The 22902-nt window shown below is 40.5% G+C and overlaps 2 protein-coding genes across 10 annotated transcripts in view; both read left to right on the plus strand.

The window, feature by feature from the left end:
- The window catches only part of LOC118367184 (solute carrier family 35 member F5-like), a 34463-nt gene extending 28013 nt beyond the window's left edge, over positions 1-6450 (plus strand). For all 9 annotated transcript variants that reach the window (XM_035750319.2, XM_035750321.2, XM_035750318.1 and 6 more), the window contains 3 exons: positions 501-658; positions 977-1077; positions 4196-6450. In XM_035750319.2, coding sequence (XP_035606212.1) covers positions 501-658; positions 977-1058 — 240 coding nt within the window. In that variant the 3' untranslated portion in view covers positions 1059-1077; positions 4196-6450. The remainder of the gene's footprint in view (positions 1-500; positions 659-976; positions 1078-4195) is intronic.
- A 6792-nt stretch (positions 6451-13242) lies between these two features.
- The window catches only part of LOC118367186 (G-protein coupled receptor 39-like), a 59405-nt gene continuing 49745 nt past the window's right edge, over positions 13243-22902 (plus strand). Inside the window, exons 1-2 of the mRNA XM_035750326.1 lie at positions 13243-13511; positions 13710-14564. Of these exons, the coding sequence (XP_035606219.1) occupies positions 13775-14564 (790 nt within the window). The 5' untranslated portion in view covers positions 13243-13511; positions 13710-13774. The remainder of the gene's footprint in view (positions 13512-13709; positions 14565-22902) is intronic.

The raw sequence follows: 22902 nt of genomic DNA on the forward strand, positions 1-22902 counted from the left end.
TTGTGATGGATGCTTTGTCACATGGCACTTAGCGTAATGAATTTTATGACAGGGTATCATCTAGCAAGGTTATGAGTGAGCATTGTCTGTCTGCCTGTGGGGATCTAACTTTGAAGCCTTAGAAGCTATTCCCTTAGTAGACTGCATGGGATATAGCATCATTTGGAGTTTAAAAATAGCATGTTTTTTTTTGTGTGCCAATAGTTAGAAAACTCCCATGCTTCTGATGTTGGATATCCAGTCTGTTGAGATGTCAAGTCAACAACTCTCATTTCATAAATGCATGACATGCTAGCTAGTAACACTGAAGTTCAAGTACAATGCACTAATCTTGTAAGAAGCAACCCTTCTGAGATGGTGGTGATTGTTATACATGTAGCTTTATTGCAAGTATTGGAATGTTTTTGACCCACTGTTAGGCAGCTGGCACTTGCTGTACATCTATAGGTGTACTATATAAGCAGCTATCACATTCTTTATTGCTATATTTCGGTCCCCAGGTGAGTTTCTCCTGGCTGTTTTTCGCTGGAGCGGTTCCAGTCTTCCTCTCCTTCTTCATCGCCACTCTGTTATGCCACTACAACAACTGGGACCCCGTCATGGTGGGGCTACGAAGAGTGTTTGCCTTCATATGCCGCTCAAAACATCGGATTCAAAGGTACTGGGAAAAACACTTGCTACTCTTTGTATTGTTGCCTACTGTTTACTTGGCCAATGCTTTGTAAGGTTTGACTTTCACAGTAATTGTGTACACACACACACACACACTTAAATTTGCCCAAATTGAAATGTGCCCCGTTGAATTCAGGACAATGGATAGTGTTAGTTGCCGTTAGGCTTGCTGGTATTGTATTTAAATTATTTTGCGTTTATGGCGCTAATTTGATATATTGTGATTGCACTCAATTCTTATCTGAATGCTAGTTGTTCCCATTCAGGTAGTGATTATGATCATGGTCATGGCCTCTTCCCTCAGATTGCCAGAGGACAGTGAACAGTGTGAAAGCCTTATTCCCTTACACACGGTATCCCATGACAACGAAAGCTTCTGCTCGTGATCCACCAGCCAGTCACAGGGTAAGGAGACACAAATACAACATTTCTATGTCCTGTTACAATCTGAGGTTACCTACATAGAGCCATGACTACATGGAACTCTATTCCACATCAAGTAACTGATGCAAGAAGTAAAATTTGATTTTAAAAAAACACCTTATGGAACAGTGGGGATTGTGAAGCAACACAAACATAGGCACAGTAATAAATAATAAACCTGACTCCCTTCAATTCTGCTCGCAAACATGCATTCTTTGGAGAATAAAATGGACAAGTTATTTGGAAGATTAAACTACCAACGGGACATTAAAAACTGTAACATCTTGTGCATCGAGGGGTCGTGGCTGAATGACAGCAATATCAACATACAGCTGACTGGTTATACGATGTACCGGCAGGATAGAACAGCACCGTCTGGTCTATGTATTTTTGTAAACATCAGCTGGTGCACGATATCGAAAGGAAGTCTTGAGCTATTGCTCGCCTGAGGTAGAGTTTCTCATGATAAGCTGCAGACCACATTACCTACCGAGAGAGTTCTAATCTATATGCTTTGTAGCTGTTTACCTACCACCACAGTCAGAGGCTGGCACTAAGATAGCATTGAATGAGCTGTGTTCCGCCATAAGCAAACAAGAAAATGCTCACCCAGAGGCGGTGCTCCTAGTAGCCGGGGACATTAATGCAGGGAAACTTAAATCAGTTTACCTAACTTCTATCAACATGTTAAATATGCAACCAGAGAGAAAAGAGCTGGACCACCTATTCTCCACACACAGAGATGCATACAAAGCTCTCCCTCGCCCTCCATTTGGCAAATCTGATCATAATTCTGTCCCCCTGATTACAAGCAAAAACGAAAGCATGAAGCACCAGTGACTAGATCAATAAAAAAGTGGTCAGATGAAGCAGATGCTAAGCTACAGGAAAGTTTTGCTAGCACAGACTGGAATATGTTCCAGGATTCCTCCAGTGGCATTGAGGAGTACACCACATTTGTCATTGGCTTCAATAAGTGCATTGATCACGTCGTCCCCACAGTGACCGTACGTACCCCAACCAGACACCATGGATTACAGACAGCATCCACGCTGAGCTAAAGGCTAGAGCTGCTGCTTTCAAGGATCGGGACCCTAACCTGGAAGCTTATAAAAAATCCTGCTATGCACTCTGGCCAACAACAAGACCGCCTATAGAGAGGAGGTTAGAGACCTGGCTGTGTGGTGCCAGGACAACAACGTCTCCCTCAATCTGATCAAGAGAAAGGGGATGATTGTGAACTGAGCACGCCCCCATTTTCATCAACGGAGCTGCAGTGGAGCAGGTTGAGAGCTTCAAGTTCCTTGGTGTCCACATCACCAACAAACTAACATGGTCCAAGCACACCATGACAGTTGTGAAGCGGGCACAACAAAACCTATTGCCCCTCAGGAGACTGAAAAGATTTGACATGGGTCCTCAGATCCTCAAAAGGTTCTACAGCTGCACCATTGAGAGCATCCTGGCTGGTTGCATCATTGCCTGGTTTGGCAACTGCTCGGCCTCCGACCGCAAGGCACTACAGAGGGTAGTGCGAACGGCCCAGTACATCACTGTGGCCAAGCCTCCTGCCATCCAGGACCTCTATACCAGGCGGTGTCAGAGGAAGGCCCTAAAAATTGTCAGACTCCAGCCACACTAGTCATAGACTGTTCTCTCTGCTACCGCACGGCAAGTGGTACCGGAGCTCCAAGTCTAGGTCCAAGAGACTTCTAAACAGCTTCTACCCCAAGCCATAAGACTCCTGAACATCTAGTCAAATGGCTACCCAGACTATTCACATTGCCGCACCCCCCTCCCCTCTCCACACCACTGCCACTCTCTTGTCATCTATGCATCGTCACTTTAATTAACTCTACCTACCTACATGTACATACTACTTTCTGTCGGTCAGGGGCTCGTAAGTAAGCATTTCACTGTAAGTTCTACACCTGTTGTATTCGGTGCATGTGACTAACATTTCATTTGATAAGACACAAATCTCCTCTATTTGTCCAATGATATTTGCCACTTATCATCTGGAAAACACTGGATTCACTCACTTCCTATAATCATGTCATTTGTTTTGTCTTTGAACATCTGTCGTGCATTTCTCTACTTCAATGTTTAGACAGTATTGAGTGAGAGAGGAAGGACAAGTAAATATTTTAGATAAGACCATCGCCCACCTACTCCAAGGGATCTGGATTTCACCATGTGAAAAGATGTAATTAGTTTTCCCTTTTTAGGGTTTTCAATACATTTTAAATGAAGACATGGTGTCTCGTAGATGTGCTGTTGGTTGAATGCTGTATTAGAGCTAACCATTGAGTACTTATTCTGAGCTTCCAGACTATCGAGGATTTGTCTGATAAATACCCTCCCCCTTTTACCAAGGTAGACATGCAGCTAGTATTCTGCTGGATTTATGCTGATGTTTATGTAGCAAGGTTTTTTTTTTCTCAACGCAACCAGCTGGAGGCTGTCAGTGGTTTTCATAGCAACAATGATGACTAAAAGCTGTGTCTGAATACTCATACTAACTGCACTAACCGTTCTATTTGTGACGTAAATTGAGTATGTAGTATGCTTATTGGTTTGTTAATTTTTTAACTTCTCTAACCTTACAAAGCACGTAGCATATCATTACAGCAGTTGCTTTTATGTACCGGTATGTTAGCTAGATACCGTCCTAACGTTAGTTGGCTACTAATATATAGAACTTACCAGTATATTAACTATATGCTATCTAACTACCCAGCGTTTATTGACCTGATTATTCACGTCATTCTTAGCTTAGCTACGTGGTATAGTTGTGTGTTCTCAATGGATATTGTTAATGAAGTTGTATGCTAACAAGCTAAGCTAACAAGAAGTTGCATATCAACTTCCGGTAGATAGGCAACACAGCTTTAGTCACAATGCGTTTGAGACCCTCTCTTGGGCATCTAACGACCTGATATCAGCAAAATAAAAAATATGACAATGTGAACAACAGGCACATGAAATGGATTTCTTTCAGATCTCCCTTTTTATATCAGAATAAGTCAGTGAGACCTGCAAACATCTGTCTCCAATAGAAAAACAAGATGTACGCTCACCTTTTTCTGTCTCTCACCAGATCGTGAATACAGTGCGGAGCGGCATGCTGAAGTGACAATCTTGAAGCAACCAATCAGAGACTTTGAACTACGTCCAGTGCCTCTTATTCAAACGATTTATTCTCTGCAGTGTGGAGTTGACGTTCCATCTCTACAAGATGAACTCTTTTTACTTTGTACAGTGTTGATGCGACTCGTCGTTGACTGAGATTGTGTGTTTTGCTGTGTTGGATGTGTAAAAAGAAAAACTTGATGGTTCTGAAGGTGCCGGCCTTTTATCAATGACTCATTATGGCCACTTCAATTGGTACACGTTTAATTAAAAGGGACAGAGTGGTTTCATAAGGAGAAGAGCAGGGTTGTTATTCCAGCGGCAGCAATTTCGAACTAATGAAAAGGTCGCTGCTTGTTCACAGGAGTAGGTTTGGGAGCAGGCAAAATGAATTATCGTTAATGTAGAAATAGTATGGGTGGAACAAGTTGGTCATGGATTTGATCATCAGGCTATTAGGTGACTTACACATCTGATGTAAAGATCTGGGCGTATTCACAAATGGTCAGAGTTAAAGTATTGATAAAGGATTTGTTTTGCCTTTTAGATCATAATGAATAAGGATTTATCAACAGGGACTCTGAGACACAGAGTAGCAGTTCCTGTGAACAAGCAGTCTCAGATAAGGAGATGGCACTACAGCCTATGAACTACCGCATTTGATTTCTCCCCCATATTCTCCATCTCTGGCCCCTGGCAGCCAGGTAATGCTGGATCATGAAGGCAAACTGCGATGAAGCCTTTTGTATGTGTTAGAATGGCAACTGACATTAACCCCTCGACTAAGCTAAGCTGCTCTACAGAAGTTATAATGCTGTTGCCTTTCCAACCGAAAACATTAACCATCTCAAAACAGGTGTAAATACTGTACTACGCCATGAAATTTGAATGATGTATTCTTACTTTAGTTTGTATTTTGAAAAATGACTACTACAAAGACCCTCTGAGCATCTAGCCTTCATGTTCTCCGAAAAATGGTTTACTCCAATGTTTTTTGTTCTTTAAAGTCTTGACTGTTATGACACTAAAAAGGATTTAAGACAGACCAAGTACATGGATTTTCCAGAAGCACTATTTTTCATCCAATTAGATTCCCATAGTCTTAAAGAGAAAATGTTATTGCATCTGAGATTACTCATAACACTTTGGGGTGTGTTGCAGAGCCACGAATGGGGACCTGATCTGATTAAATATCTTTCACCTGTTGAAAACTGACAATTCTATGCTATAATAGAGTTTCTATGTCCAACAATTGTATTTTAGACACATTTTGTTTGATCAGCACATGAAATGCAAATCAATCACCCACTCACCCTTATTCTATTGATGATTTTATTTGACTTAAACACATGTTTGATCAGTTAAGGTGAACTGTCTCTTCTGTAACCCTTGATGTACACCATGACAAAGGGCATGTTATTCCACCAGCTGTCAACCTGTGTACAGAACTTTATGGAGTGTTTGCCCAGCACCCATTGTATAAGACATTTTATGACTTGAGCTAACTGCAGGAAGTAATAACTTACCCTGTAAAGTGAAAAAAAAACTTCAGCCCCTCAAGTGCAGGTTTTACCTTTGTCCAACTCAGTTGTTACTTTCACATTGTAAAAAAAATAAATAAGAATCTCCCCTAGCCAGTAGCATTTATTACCATCAGCTATGATTCTTGCACAAAGGAAACCAGCTGTGAGATGTATTTGGATGTTTAATACATGTGGTTCCTGTAGCCTATTTTTACTTGAGAAAAACCCAGGCACTCTGGAACTATACATCCTATGAAAGTTGATAATTTGTTTCCTGTCTAAACATTTATCAGATTTTCCCCCATATCATCCATGTTGAAGTCTCTTATTGATGGGTGAGGTGCCAGATACGTAAGTGCATTATATATATTTTCTCAAAGCTCGTGTTTTTAAAACTCGTTTTCAAAAATTTATTATTTTCAACGGTTCTTCCGAAATGTGCGTATATCATAAGAAGGTTGTTTTTTCTTTCTCAGGTACTTTGGTGGAAGGATGACTTTTTCCTCTGTCCAATCAGATTTTGTTTTGGTAATTTCTTGTCCTTTTATTAATGGGTCTCTTTTTAAAAAGATGTATACAGATTTATCTAAGTGTGATCATCGTAGTTTACCCTATCATCACAGGCTCTTTTAAGAGTCTTTGGTGAAATTGCGTAAGTCCTTGTTCTGTTATGCAGCACTATTAAAACTAAAGATTTTCATTCTTGTCTCAAATATTGTTTTTTTAGTAGGTGTGACTCCAGTGCTATTTTTCCAAATCCGATTGTAAGATTTTTAAAAACATTGTGATTCTTCCCTTACGAAAAAGTACTATAGGATTACTATAAAATAGTATTATACATAGTGGGGCAAAAAAGTATTTAGTCAGTCACCAATTGTGCAAGTTCTCCCACTTAAAAAGATGAGGCCTGTAATTTTCATCATAGGTACACTTCAACTATGACAGACAAAATGAGAAAGAAAAAAAATCCAGAAAATCATGTAGGATTTGTAATGAATTTATTTGCAAATTATGGTGGAAAATAAGTATTTGGTCACCTACAAACAAGCAAGATTTCTGGCTCTCACAGACCTGTAACTTCTTCTTTAAGAGGCTCCTCTGTCCTCCACTTGTTACCTGTATTAATGGCACCTGTTTGAGCTTGTTATCAGTATAAAAGACACCTGTCCACAACCTCACAGTCACACTCCAAACTCCACTGTGGCCAAGACAAAGGACTCCAGAAACAAAATTGTAGACCTGCACCGGGCTGGGAAGTCTGAATCTGCAATGGGTAAGCAGCGTGGTTTGAAGAAATCAACTGTGGGAGCAAATATTAGGAAATGGAAGACATACAAGACCACTGATAATCTCCCTCGATCTGGGGCTCCACGCAAGATCTCACCCCGTGGGGTCAAAATTATCACAAGAACGGTGAGCAAAAAGCCAGTACATGTCCAGGCCCATCTGAAGTTTGCTAGAGAGCATTTTGATGATCCAGAAGAAGATTGGGAGAATGTCATATGGTCAGATGAAACCAAAATATAACTTTTTGGTAAAAACTCAACTTGTTGTGTTTGGAGGACAAAGAATGCCGAGTTGCATCCAAAGAACACCATACCTACTGTGAAGCATGGGGGTGGAAACATCATGCTTTGGGGCTGTTTTTCTGCAAAGGGACCAGGACGACTGATCCGTGTAAAGGAAAGAATGAATGGGGCCATGTATTGTGAGATTTTGAGTGAAAACCTCCCATCAGCAAGGGCATTGAAGATGAAATGTGGCTGGGTCTATCAGCATGACAATGATTCCAAACACACCGCCCGGGCAACGAAGGAGTGGCTTCGTAAGAAGCATTTCAATGTCCTGGAGTGGCCTAGCCAGTCTCCAGAAAATCTTTGGAGGGAGTTGAAAGTCCGTGTTGCCCAGCAACAGCCCCAAAACATCACTGCTCCAGAGGAGATCTGCATGGAGGAATGGGACAAAAAACCTTGTGAAGACTTATAGAAAACATTTGACCTCTGTCATTGCCAACAAAGGGTATATAACAAAGTATTGAGATAAACTTTTGCTATTGACCAAATACTTATTTTCCACCATAATTTGCAAATAAATTCATTAAAAATCCTACAATGTGATTTTCTGGATTTTTTTTTTGAAAATTACAGGCCTCAGTGGGAGAACTTGCACAATTGGTGGCTGACTAAATACTTTTTTGCCCCACTGTATATAACAAAAAAAAACGTATAGAAACTTGTGGTTTTAACGAGAAATAGTTTCGTGAATATGTTTTGCATAATCCTATATGGCACTCTATAAATTAAAACACAAGAAAAATAATGATTGCACTATAATATGCATTAAACATTTACATTAAATTAAGCAAAACTGCACATGCATACAATATTTTTCTGCTTGCTGTATTGTTAATGTTAATACACCTGTTTTTGTATTCAAATTGTGACTAGTTTGCATCCCCGCTGTACAGCTCAAGGTCACCTTACCTTTACAGCTCAAGTCACCCTACCATGCTGTCTCGTAGGGTTGTGACGGCTATGTCTTGGAGTGCTGCTTTTGGGGTTTGGATGAAGGGTGTAGATCCACCAGCCATGATGTCTGGGAATACACAGTATGACAGACAGTTAAAGAGATTTAATACAGATTAATTCAACCCCCACCTTCTAATCATATTTTTTACTCTCAATCTCGAATCCTCATATTTCTGATCATCATGCTTAAACCAAACACACTCACAGTTAGAAACTGTGTTTCCTCTCTCACCAATGTGAGTTTTGGAGATAGGTGTGGATCCACTAGCCATGGTGTCTGGGAACACACAATATGACAGACAGTTCGAGAGAAAGTGAATAGGGATTAATTCAACCACCTCCTTTCATCTCTACTCCTCATTCTGGTCATCATGCATAAACCAAACACACAGACACCCTTTGAAGTTGTGTCTCATTCTCTCCCTCTTTAGGTTTTTCACCTCGTGGAGCAAACCTGGCAACTCTGAAAATATAGAACATAATGTGCTATCATTACACTTGCATGTAATATGCATTCAACTATCAATTGGTAGACACTACAACTGCACCTACTCACAGATACACCTACAACTGAACCTAATCACAGTATCACAGTTTGCAAAAGACACAACAGTGGTAGTAGGCCTGATCAACGACGAGACAGCCTATAAGGGGAAGTCAGAGACCTGGCTGGGTGGTGCCAGAATAACAACCTATCCCTCAACGTCACCAAGACTAAGGAGATGATTGTGGACTACAGGAAAAGGAGGACCGAGCACGCCCCCATTCTCATCGACGGGGCTGTAGTGGAGCAGGTTGAGAGCTTCAAGTTCCTTGGTGTCCACATCAACAACAAACTAGAATGGTCCAAACACACCAAGATAGTCGTGAAGAGGGCATGACAAAGCCTATTCCCCCTCAGGGAACTAAAAAGATTTGTCATGGGTCCTGAGATCCGCAAAAGGTTCTACAGCTGCAACATCGAGAGCATCTGGTTGCATCACTGCTTGGTACTGCAACTGCTCGGTCTCTGACCGCAAGGCACTACAGAGGGTAGTGCGTACGGCCCAGTACATCACTGGGGCTAAGCTGCCTGCCATCCAGGACCTCTACACCAGGCCCTAAAAATTGTCAAAGAACCCAGCCACCCCAGTCATAGACTGTTCTCTCTACTACCGCATGGCAAGTGGTACCGGAGTGCCAAGTCTAGGACAAAAAGGCTTCTCAACAGTCTTTACCCCCAAGCCATAAGACTCCTGAACAGGTAATCAAATGGCTACCCATACTATTTGCATTGTCTGCCCCCACCCCCCAAACCTCTTTTTACGCTGCTGCTACTCTCTGTTCATCATATATGCATAGTCACTTTAACCATATCTACATGTACATACTACATCAATCAGCCTGACTAACCAGTGTCTGTAGGTATCCTCGCTACTTTTATAGCCTCACTACTGTATATAGCCTGCCTTTTTATTGTTGTTTTATTTTTTTTTACTTACCTATTTTTCACCAAATACCTTTTTTTTGCACTATTGGTTAGAGCCTGTAAGTAAGCATTTCACTGTAAGGTCTACACCTGTTGTATTCAGCGCACGTGACAAATAAACTTTGATTTGACATCTATGGATATATACCAAACTAAACCTGGACTTGCATGCAGGGTGAGAATATTCTGTGGGAGCATCCACAGGAATGCTTACCTTCAATCACAGAGAGAGATTTTCTGAGTGCTGCATTTTCTCTTTTGAGCTCACTTATTTGAACGTTTTCATGGTTAGCTATATTTGCATATTCTGTTTTGCAACTAAGGTGAGGTCCTCACTCTCTGTGTCACTTTGAGGTCTGGCCTGGAAAGACAAAGATTCTTTGTAAAGCTTACAGATTTAGACATGAATAGGCAACATATTTTTTAAAGACCAACAATTTACACTATTTGTGGTGTTTTTTAGTCTCAATGATTGGAGATGTTTCAGACATTATTAACCACAGAAATATATTTTTTTAAATGTATTTGGTTGTGTTGAAGAGAAATCAGATTTTTATGACACAAAGTGTTATGCTAATATTAGTGATTAGTATTAAGGAGATGAGACAGGGTTAAATTCACCTTTAATGCATCAACTTATTGCATCAGCAGCTAGTAAGCTAGTAAGCTAGCAGCTAGTAAGCTAGCAGCTAGTAAGCCGGTGGATCGGCCTGCCGAACAGCTAACTAGCCAGTGGTTAGCATGCTACCTACACATACTAGTGTACTAGCTCCTTAGCTAGCTAACGTTAGCTACATTAGTTGTTATTGTTATAAACAATGTCTTGGCGGTATAACTTTTGATAACATTAACGATTAATAACATTAACCATATATTAATGTATATTAATTTATAACATTAACCATATGTTGTTAGCTAGCTACGTTATACTGTGTCATTATCTGGGTAATGTTAGCTAGCTAGTTAGCTTTACCATCCAGAGCCATGACAAACGCGGGATATCTCTTCCCTGCACGCTGCCAATTAACAATACATTCTTTCAAATGTATTTTGTCATTACAACATTTGTAATGTGATATGTGTTTTAACATGACTATATTCAAGAAAATATTTTATCAGTCGTCTTCCTCAAATGAAGGGGATGATGACGCAATCTTTGCGGGGGAGGGAGTCTGATTTCATTTTTCCTCAATTCTAGGCTCAGAGACTTCATTCAGGATCGTTCTGAAGGATTTGTTGCCATAGAAATGTACCTGGCTTAAAGGTGAGCCACTTTCATGGTACCGGTTATCCTGAGTTGAACTCAGAGTTGACCAAAGTTCTCCTCAAACATGATTTATAGTGTAGGGCTCATGTTACCTAGGATTTGTTAGCTAAGGTTTGTGTTGGTTCACACTTTATAATTCCGTTCTGTATCTCTGTTATTAGTCAAAGAACTACCTACAAAAGACCCAAGGCTAAACGACTTCTGGTTTACAGTTCAGACGTTGTGTTGTATTCAGTGAATCCTCTTCCGCTCCGCTCCCTGATTAGGTTGGAAGATAGCAGTATGTTCATTTGGCCAGATAGTGTTTTTAATTCAGCCTGAGAAGGCCAAAGGCCAAATCAGTGGAGCAGATCTCCACCTAACACCATCTCTTAACAGTTGTATACATTTTTCAGACTTCTCTATGGCCTACACAATTGAATTGTACAATGGTTTTCCATCCTGAAAGACTAATATAATTTTATTGTTTCTTTATTTAACTAGGCAAGTCAGTTAAGAACAAAATGTTAAATTATGGCCTAGAAACAGTGGGTTAACTGCTTTGTTCAGGGGCAGAACAACAGATTTTTACCTTGTCAGCTTGGGGATTTGATCTTGCAACCTTCCGGCTACTAGTCCAACGCTCTAACCACTAGGCTACCTGCCTCCCCAAATAATAGTGATAGTATGAGTGTTGTTTTTAGTACAGTATGTACAGTGTAATCTACTGTACATCATTGCATTGACCCACAATAAGCTATTATCAATTTATGTCCAAGAAATCCTGCCAAAAACATCTGAGAGACCTTTTAAGACCAACTTACGAGTCAGAAACGGGTACAGAGGAAAGACAATAGATCAACTCTTGTATTGTATGATCTTTGGTGTTTATGACAACACTAATTATAAACCACATTCCTGTTTATAGAATGTATATTTCTACTAGCTACAAAAGATGAACACAGAAGGTAGCAGTGAAATTACGTCAGCAGATTGTCTTGAATATATGGCTTCCAAATACATTTCTGGTTTGGATCCAATCTGTCTAGTCATTGAAGATAATTGCAGTTACATGGACAAATTCCATATCCAAATTCAGCTGGCATGAATTGTAGTAATGGAATTGGACCATAATTGTGAAAGGCTCGTGAGAGGATAAAGCTCTCACCTATCCTCATAAGCTGACATTGGGAAATATCATACCTGTCTCTCTGTGTTCTGCCCATTGTACTATTGTACATTACTTGCAGAGATACATTTCTTTCGTGATTCATCATGCACTCAGTTCAGCTGTTTTGTCAAACGCACGTCAGCATCTCGTCTCTTATACAACATTCAAATATCAGTTTTACAGAGACATTTACAATCAGGGCAATTACAGAACATAATGATAGATCATTAGGAAAATATAAAAGGGATGAAAATGAAGAGGTAGGGTAATTATTGTAAACAAACCAAATTGATTTAGCTAGCTTCGCTGTTGAGAGTGCACCTGTCTGACGACGCTTTGTCATGCAGATAGGCCTGGGTTATCATGCTTTATCTGCCTGAGAGCTTTTGAGGATACCGAGATTGGCACTCAACCAATCAGGTCTGTGCTCTAATCAGATTTGTAAAACCTGCTTTATAACTTTACCCACCTCAAATTGTTGTGGAATATGCTTATTATGTGAAATCAGAGCGAATTGCAGGCCAAGTTTTCATAAAATGGATACAGTCACTTTTCCTGTCTTAAATCAAAGTGTTAGTATTTGTTTGATTTACTTCCTGTCTGGAGCCAGCTCATTGTTAATGTCAAATGATATGCACTTGATACGGCCTGAATAGAAAATGTGTGCAATTTAATTCAGTCATGTCTGGCTAATTTCAATACAACTTCCTCCATTCGAACTTTTGAACTTCCATGTACCAGTATGTCTTTTGTTACATTCATCCTACATAGTGAAGTTATTTCACCACTTCTGTTTTATTATAAAGCATGTGGAAGAGTGTCAAAGTAATTTGTATACTCTGAAATAGTTTTAATTGGTGTAAATAAGCCTAAGAATAGTGTTTGAATAAATGTGCCATGTAGCAAAGTTATATTTTTTTAGTTCTGGCAAGTATTATATTCATCCAAATGGGAGTTGATAATATTCGGGAAGGGCCACACCTCTGTGAGACTAAAGTGATGTGTAGTAACCCTTGGTCCCGCCTACACACAACCACCCTTGTCCCTGAAGTTTAGCCAGGGTTCATACTGCACTTGAGTAGTGATAACAGAACAGGGCCGTGCTCTCTCTCTCCCTTGCTCTGAAGTTTAATTTTTAACTCGTAGGAGAGAGGAGATAGGAGAAAATCAGTGCCTGCTGTCAGGGTGCAGCTTGAAGCATGGCACAAGCAAAGGAGTAAATCCGATACTTTCTGGATGAAGAACTGTACGGACGGTCGATGAACTCAGACTTCAGGCCAGTAATGGAGAGTCCTGCCACGCTGAGCCGTGTGTTTCAAAGAAGCTAAAACGAGAAAGAAACTTTCTGGTATGTCTAATAGGATCCTAATATTCTTCTGTGATATGGCTTATCTGGGCAACAAAGAGGTCAAACAAAGAGGTGTTAAGTTAATCTACTTTTAGAGTTAACCACGGTTTTGGACGAGGGTGTCAGAAATATATTATTTTATCTCTGAAAAATATATCTCTCCCTGGCTGTTTGGATTTCCTCTGGGCTCTATTACAGACTCTGCCCTGCTGAACTGATACGCTAGGAAAAAATCTATATCTGGAAATCGAAACTCAGTAACCATGAATGAGGGGGAGGCCGAGATAGCCGAGGAGAAAGACTGGAAGGAGTTGGAGCCCAACTATGCCATCAAAGTCTTCCTCACTGTCCTGTACAGCCTCATCCTGCTCACAGGCATCGTGGGTAATGGAATCACCATTCGGGTGACACAGGTGCTGCGGCAGAATGGCTACCTGCAAAAGTATGTGACGGACCACATGGTGAGCCTGGCATGTTCCGACCTTTTGGTCCTCCTCATAGGAATGCCCGTAGAGCTCTACAGTGCCACGTGGTTCCCCTTCACCTCAGCCTCGGGTGACGCTTCCTGCAAGATCTACAACTTCCTGTTCGAGGCCTGCAGTTACGCCACCATCTTGAACGTGGCGACGCTCAGCTTTGAACGCTACATTGCCATTTGCCACCCGTTCCGCTTCAAGGCCCTGGGCAGAGAGCGAACAACTGGGAGTCTCATCGCTCTCGCCTGGGTCACGTCCGTGTTCGTAGCCCTCCCGCTGCTGTTCGTCACAGGAATGGAGGGCTATGTCCCAGAGCGAGCCATCATGCCCGTCCAGAACCTGACGTTCTGCACCAACCTGAGAAACCAGTGGGGAATGTACAGGGCCAGTATCTTTGTGGCGTTCATTGTGTACATGGTGGTGCTGGTCAGCGTGGGGGTCATGTGTCGGGCCATGATCCTGGTCCTTCAGAAAACCATGGGGCCCATAGGAAGAGGGGTCAACGGAGTTGAGGACAAGCCAAAACACGAGAGTGCCAGGGTCAAAGCCGCCAAGAAGCAAACCATCCTTTTTCTAGGTAAGTTGACACTTTTACATTCTACCTAAAATATCTAATTGCAATTTTGAAAGGATGATGATACATTTTGTTTAGCCAACTGGTGGCCACAATGTGTGTGTGTCCGTGTGCATGTTTGTGTTACACAGGGCGTGTACACCATTGCATTCCAACTGGTAGACAGTGTAGCTGTTGTGACAGGGCCGCCGGAAAATGTGTGGCGATTTTGATTTAGGTTAATAAAATATATTGTCGCAAAGAGTTAAAAAGATGGCCAAAGTGTTGTTTTTTAGTTCTATTTGCCTCATGATTTGTCAACTCACAACTCGAGCACAATTTCTCTGTCCTTCACATTGGAGTGCTTCACGTCGAAGTGCTGCTGCAAGCTCTTTGCTGTGTCTTGACCAATCAGATTCACAGAAATCACAAGTCGTGCATGCTGGACGCAACGCACAAATCTCAAGGCGCTCTCTTCACTTTCCTCCGGCATTGAGTATTTCGTCAAGATGACGACCTAAGCACGCAAACTTCAAAGAGCTAGTTAGCGAAGTCTCTCAATTTATTTTTTACAACCTGAACTTCACTCAATTCAAAATACTGTAAATAAAAAAATATGTATTAGTCACTATACTGTTGGTTATTGACCTAGAAGAGAATGTCAATGTCAACATTTTCCTCAGGATCCGGTCCTCTGAAAGCTAGTGTCAAAGGTGCTAGCAACAACCATTGCAACAACACTAAGGCTACAGAGCAAAAGCATCTGACCACAACTATGTCCTGGCTACCCCCTCCTCATCAGTAGAAAAGACAGACGCAGGGATTCCTCTCACGTTTCCCCCATTAAAGACCACAACCCAAAGATAAAGGCAAACCCGGGGAAGGAGATGAAAATGAACCAAAAGTAGACAAGATTTCAAATGCAACACGACTTGGAGATAACATGCTCAAAGACAGGTTCGATAAGCAAGACAAAACACTTGAGGACATTAACTCTCAAATCAAACAGAACAATCTCATGATCACGAAAGCATCTAAGGCGTTTGAATTCAATGCTGCTGAGATAAACGAAAAGTGCTTACCTGGAAAAGAAGGTCTCATTACTCCTGAAAGACAACAAGGAGGTAAAGACCAACCCTATAGAATTAGAGTGCTATAAAAGTAGATGGAACTTCTGCAACAACGGAATGAAGAAACATTTTGTCAGCTCAAGTTTGCATTGGGTTTACATTCAAACTTGGGCTGACTAGGCTACCTACCTTTTTCAATCTAAAAGTATTAACTGGAATTAATCTATAAAAACAATAGCTGACATAGACTGTAAGTCTATTTCTTTTTAGGCCTACAGTTGCATATGTCAGGACTACACTATGCCAATCTGCATAAAGCAAGCTCTGTTAGTTCTATTGTCCAATCATGTTGCTTTCTCTGTGTCTGCCGCTCTCGGCCCCAAGCTCTGATTGACTCCACGACACCATTTTTAAAAGTTATGACCTTTCAAAGGATTGATTTCACACATACGTCTTCTGTTTGGGGTGGTCTGTGCCATTACTGTCCACAGAGAATCTCAAGGGAACTCACATGAAGAACACGCCTGTAGTTGGCCATGTTATATTGATGTCACGTGGATAGAAATAAATACCACACAACATTGAAGTGTGTATACACATTAAGTAGGCAGAGTTATTTCTTCATTAGTTCTGGACCGTATTATTGTATTTTCTCATGTCTCGAATGAATGTAAAGTCCTCGTGTGCTGGAAGCAGGAAGCCTTGTTTACTGTACATTTGTTGACAGAGACATTGGTCTAGAATCGGAGGCCTGTAATCCATCTTGACATTGACTATAATGATTATTTTGTGTGGCTGCGTGCAGACAGGTCAACATGCACATGTGAAGTGTTTGCTCTAAATTGGTTACAGGGTTTCCAGGCAATAGTTTATCCAAACAGCAAATAATACCACATGGCAAAGAGTATCGGAAGTCAACGTGAATATAATGTATTGTTAGGTTCTAAATGAACCTTGTAGAATTTCACAGACAATTAGTAAAGCTTAAACCAAGTTTTTTCACCCATTGGGTCATACAGCGGCATAAGACATATTCACACAAGCACTGATATTTTGTCCTTTCTCCTATACTGAGTCTCTTCCTACACATCTGAAAAGACAATGCATCTCTTTTGCTCGACAGAACTTTAGTGACATCTGTTCTTCCTCAGCTCATCTGACCTGACTCACTCCTCCCCAACTCACGGCTGTCATGTTGACTTGTACCAGAGTGTCTCTCCTCCTCCCATAGGATCCTCGATGGCTAACCATAATATATCCGGACAGAATGTAAACGTTATACATTCCCCTCTCTCCCTCAGTGAGCTGAATAAGTATATTTCAGATTTTCAGAACCCAACAGTATGATATATTAAGATTAAAATTACTATATTAATGGTACAGCAGATCTCACTAGGGGTACGTGTGTTATCAAATTGAAAATGGGCAGATTTACTTCAATTTGGCACTTGATAATGTAAACTGAGAGAATGTGTAACCTCATCTCTCCTCAATACTGCACTCTGCTCCTCTCAACCACCTACTTGAACCTTTCACTGTATACATATTAATATTTAGGACACAGACATACCCTTGCATTTTTACATTTCTGTGTGTCATCTATTATATATTAAATATAATTATATCATCTATAGATATATTATTCATCTAAATCAACAGTTATATAAGTGATATAAATTTGCAGAATGTCCAGCTGTAAAATATAGGCCTACAGTAGCATATACGCTAACCATATCATGTACGCTTAGAAACCAGGCATATGCTAAATCATCATTGGATTCGCCTTAGAAATGTGTAGCTTCTTTAGTTACTTTGTTCATGTACATCCTAAGGCTTCTCCATTCCTAAATACCACCACAGCCCTTTCAGACAACAACAATCTCCACAATTGGTTATGCCATCGTGGCTTCCATTTCACTACTAGACCAGTGATCACTACTTGAAGGTACAACAGCTCATTGAGCAGTGCTTAAAAAAGAGCTGTCCTTCAACTGATTGCAAGGTAGGAATATCAGTGCCTGGCTGGCCTGCTGCCACTTGGCAAGTGGTACTTTGGAAGGGATTCATATGTAATTATGTGTATTTGTTTTCAGAGCGGTGTGGTTGTATTCAACAGCTAGTATTGCAACATAAGCATCCTTGAGTTTGTGTTGCAATCGGAATGAAATAATAATAATAAATTTAATTTGTATAACACTTCATTACAGTGATATCTCAATGCTCTACATAGACAAAAATGTAAATAGTGATTTAAAGAAATGACATAAAATACACGGAACAAAAATATAAATGCAACATGTCATGAGCTGAAATAAAAGATCACAGAAATGTTCCATACACACAAAGAGCTTATTTCTCCCAGATGTTGTGCACAAATTTGTTTACATCCCTGTTAGTGAACATTTCTCCTTTGCCAAGAAAATCCATCCACCTGACAGAAGAAGCTGATTAAACAGGATGACCATTACACAGGTGCAACTTGTGCTGGGGACAATAAAAGGTCACTCTAAAATGTGCCGTTTTGTCACACAACACAAGAAATTGGCAGTATGTCCAACCGGTCTCGCAACTGCAGACCATGTATAACCACGCCAGCCCAGGACATCCACATCCGGCTTCTTCACCTGCGGGATCATCTGAGACCAGCCACCCAGAAAGCGGATGAAACTGGTTTGCACAACCAAGTTTTTTCTGCACAAACTGTCATAAACCGTCTCAGGGAAGCTCATCAGCGTGCTCATCGTCCTCACCAGGGTCTTGACCTGACTGCAGTTTGGCGTCGTAATCAACTTTAGTGGGCAAATTCTCACCGTTTATGGCCACTGGCACACTGGAAAAGTGTGCTCTTCACAGATCAATCCAGTTTTCAACTGTACCAGGCAGATGGCAGACAGCGTCTATGGCGTCGTGTGGGCGAGTGGTTGGCTGATGTCAACATTGTAAACAGAGACCCCCATGGTGGGGTTATGATATGGGCAAGCATAAGCTAAGGACAATGAACACACTTACATTTTATCAATGGCATTTTGAATGCACAGAGATACCGTGACGAGATCCTGAGACCCATTGTCGTGCCATTCATCCGCTGCCATCACCTCATTTTTCAGCATGATAATGCACGGCACCCATGTCGCAAGTATCTGTACACAATTCCTGGAAGCTGAAAATGTCCCTGCATACTCATCAGACATGTCACCCATTGAGTATGTTTGGAATGCTCTGGATCGACGTTTACGACAGCGTGTTCCAGTTCCCGTCAATATCCAGCAAATTTGCACAGCCATTGAAGTGGAGTGGGACAACATTCCACAGGCCACAATCAACAGCCTGATCAACTCTATGCGAAGGAGATGTGTCACGCTGCATGGGGCAAATGCTGGTCACATAAGACACTGTTTTTTTGATACCTTAAAAAAGTAGGGGCATGTGTCCGTGACCAACCAATGCATATCTGTATTCCCAGTCATGTGAGATCCATAGATTAGGGTCTAATGAATTTATTTCAATTAACTGATTTCCTTATGTGAACGGTATCTCAGTAAAATGTTGAAATTGTTGCATGTTGCTTGTATATTTTTGTTCAGTGTAAAAACGTTTAGAATCAAGACAGGAAATAGAAGTACAGTAGTAGAATAGGTGCTAAAAGGACTTAGAGTAGGACTATAAGAAAGACCGTCTGTATAAATATGTTGTAAGGCCCATTTTAAAAGTTCTGATTGATGGAGCAGCCCTCAGATGTTCAGGGAGAGCATTCCATAGGCGAGGGGCAAGGGGGCAGAAGGCTTGGTCCCCCATAGTACGGGGACGTGAAGCATTGGTGAGTTGCTGGAGCATAGTAAGGTTAAGTACATGTCAAGTGTCAAAATAAATTAACAGTGTCATGGAGAAAGTGCCATTTTGGGAAAAACTGTAAAGCAGTCCCTGGTTGACAATTGCTGGTCCTGGGTTCAAGTCCTTGTCTGGGCTACCTCCCGAATTTGCTGCAATATAAATGATGTAGATGTTCGTCAAACCCTCATTTTCCAGTCTAGTGTTCATTGTGTGAGATGATTTATCCTGTGTCATGCTTTGTACCATCTGCTCCCCCTTTTCATGAAAAAGGGCTTGACTACGTAAGGTTCCATTAGCATGACTGTAATTTAGCCAGTAGCTTCAGTAATTTATCAGCCTCCCGGTAAGGTGGGGCAGGAAGAATTCATCAGCAGGTCTAGAACAGTGTTTTTTTCACTAACTAATCTGAGAGATTAACTAATGCCATCAGCCTGATGATTTGAGTCTCAGAGGGCACAGTGTTACCATTTCTAGCCACTTACCTGTAACACGGCGCTGTAGTATCAGGGTCAAAGACGAGACGTTTAAATTTGGTGTCCCAAGGCCATTCATTTAACATAAAATGATAAATATGTAGAAATATAATATTAAATCACTCAACACTTACCCTTCTTTTGACCCAGAAATGTTTGTGTTGCAAACTATTACATTAAGGGAGTTATTGACCTCTAAAGTGTCAAAATGTCCTTTTGGGTTAAAATTCTAATGACAGAAGTGTTTTTAAAAGGTAGAAATTCATCCTAAAAATATAAATGAACACCCATGGCATAATTGTGCTAGTGTTTGCAACAATACATAGAATAATAGGTGACATACTGCATATTTAAAAACTTTAATAGCTTTTGCCCAGACTTCTGCACTTCATCAATGTCAATCAATATAGCAAAGGTAAAATGCCATTTTCATGCATATCACATGATGGTAATCATCACAAATAATACCCATTGAAGACCCTCTATCAAAGTGATGAGGTGAGTAAATCTCTCTGAAATATTTGATGATTTCACCTTTTCACCCTCTAGTAACATCCACATGTCCTTCAGAACAACACAGAAAACGTAATTTTAATGTTATTATTTTATAAAAAGCTATATTAAATATGAAAAGTAAGGATAATCTTTATAGGTCATTACTTTATATAGGTGGCCAAGGAACTTCCTGTTAAATATGTTTACGTTTGAAATCCGTTGTTCAGTATCACACTTTTGTCCTTCAGCACAACAAAAGTATAAATTGTTACAATTGGCTCATTCATCCCCCTCCTCTCCCCTGTAACTATTCCCCAGGTCGATGCTGCAAATGAGAATGTGTTCTCAGTCAACTTACCTGGTAAAATAACAGATAAATAAAAAAATACAATTAAAAATATTATACCACAATGTCACCCATTATGCTGAATGACAGTAGCTTTGTTATCCCATGTTTTCACTAGTTTACAACATTTAATCATGCAATTCATAGTTACTTGTTGAATGAATACTGAATGTTAGCATTTCAAACAATTGTATGGCATTTTAACGTATTTCAAGGCACATTATCTTTATATTGTAGATGCCGTTGTCTAATAAGGAGAGGGCTGCACGGCACACACAAAATATTAAACGCAGATCCAGTTGTTAGGGAGGAAAGACTAGCCAGAAGAAAAGCAAGGTATTGTTTTCATGGTTTCATGCTACTGTCAGCAACAGAATAGGATATAATAGGATATAAAGCTGGGTGGATAACACTTAACATTAAGTTGCACTATTACACTGTAGTTAATGTTTTATTGAACTGCAGTTAAGGTATAACTGATGGATTGTTAATATTGTTTTACACAATTATGGATACATTTTTTTATTTTGAATTATATTAGTTAATAGCTGCTTCACATTTGGGGAACTTTATGAAAAATTGAGACTGTACAAGTTTGAATTTAAGTAAGTTTAAGTTTGATGGGCATTTTATGTAGCTATTTTGTGTAGGTGAAATTGCATGTGTGTACCTGCAGTTTAACTGGCTGCACCAAGTTGAGCAGTGCCGAAACTTAAAAGACACACTTAAAGAACACGAGGTTGTAATCCACATGGACTTTTTAAGAAAATTATGCGCGTAAGCTGCATACAGAGGTTCAGGCTTTTCATTTTGGGGGCAGCCGTAAGCAGGCAACTGTACACACGAGTGTTGTGTACACATCACAGGAATGCCAATCCTATGTCTCGATTTCAGATTCCCTTCGGCATGACGAGCGTGCCGTGTGGGCTGTTCTAAAGCCCGTCTTCGATAATATGAAGGGGAAAAAACATCCCTGACCACACTATACTGCATAAGTGAAGGCCCCGTCACACAATATAGAAATGCAAATAATTTCTACCTACTGAGCACGGTGCCATTTCTCATGGGTTTCAAAAAGGTAACGTGGAATTTTTCTGAAAAGTCTCACGGAAAAGGTGCACCCGTTGGGTTTGGTGGTTCTGTGAAACGTTGTGCAGGTGAGTTTGTCAAAAAACGGAGGTGACCTCCAGAGCCCAAAGGAGCTCTACACCATGCTGGAGAAAACGCAGTCATGTGTAAAGTACTTCTGGGTTGCTAAAGATGAGATTAACCGATTTGATAAAGCCGTTGCCAGCTGTCAAAGGAACCTTAAAAATCCTCCAGATCGTTGCGAAGGAACCTGGAAAGATCCACCATCGGGAGGTGTCCTGCTGCTCCCGAGCATGCATCTCCTGTGAGTGCAATGCTCCAAAAGAGGTGGACTTTCAGAACCAAAATGCAGAAACAGAAGACAGCCTATCCACAATGGTGAAACCACCAGAGGACTTAAACGGAAAGTTCGTAATAGTCAATTACGATTACCAGCCATTTGCCGGCCAAGTTTTGAAGGTTGTGGGAGAGGAGATGAAAATCAGTTGCATGCAACAAGCAGCTGAAGTAAATAATTAATTTGCATGGCCCCAAGTTAAGGTCATCACATACTACTTCAAGTCGGATGTCCAAGCAGTAATCTCCGAACCAGAGCCGTTTACTACAAAACAAAGGAATTCAATACTCTGCAACTCTGACTGGGAAAAGTTTACAGAGATTCATTAGTCCAAATTCCAAGTTATACACCAGTTAGGCTACAGAATACTACATAGGCCTACACAAGAAAATGACATACACAGGCGATCTAAAAATAAATCCATGTTTTAAAGATGTTATTGAATGATGAGTTCAGTTTGAGAACGTTGATGAGTTCCATTTGATGTTCAGACAATGGATTTGGTTAATATTCTGATGTTCAGAATACAGAAATGTTTTGTTTTGATGTTGGTGGGATCATTTTTATGTATTTTCTTTCAAATGCCTGATGTGACGCAATTTCATGATATTACTTTGAGAAAGATATCCACTGTTTCGTGATGATTTTAAGCAAAACTACAGTTTTTTGCACAATGTTTATGGAATGTTTTTTAATTGATGCTTTGTTTGAAATGTTGATG

This window comes from Oncorhynchus keta, chromosome 34, assembly GCF_023373465.1.
Source record: "Oncorhynchus keta strain PuntledgeMale-10-30-2019 chromosome 34, Oket_V2, whole genome shotgun sequence".
In the NCBI taxonomy this organism is placed as follows: Eukaryota; Metazoa; Chordata; class Actinopteri; order Salmoniformes; family Salmonidae; genus Oncorhynchus; species Oncorhynchus keta.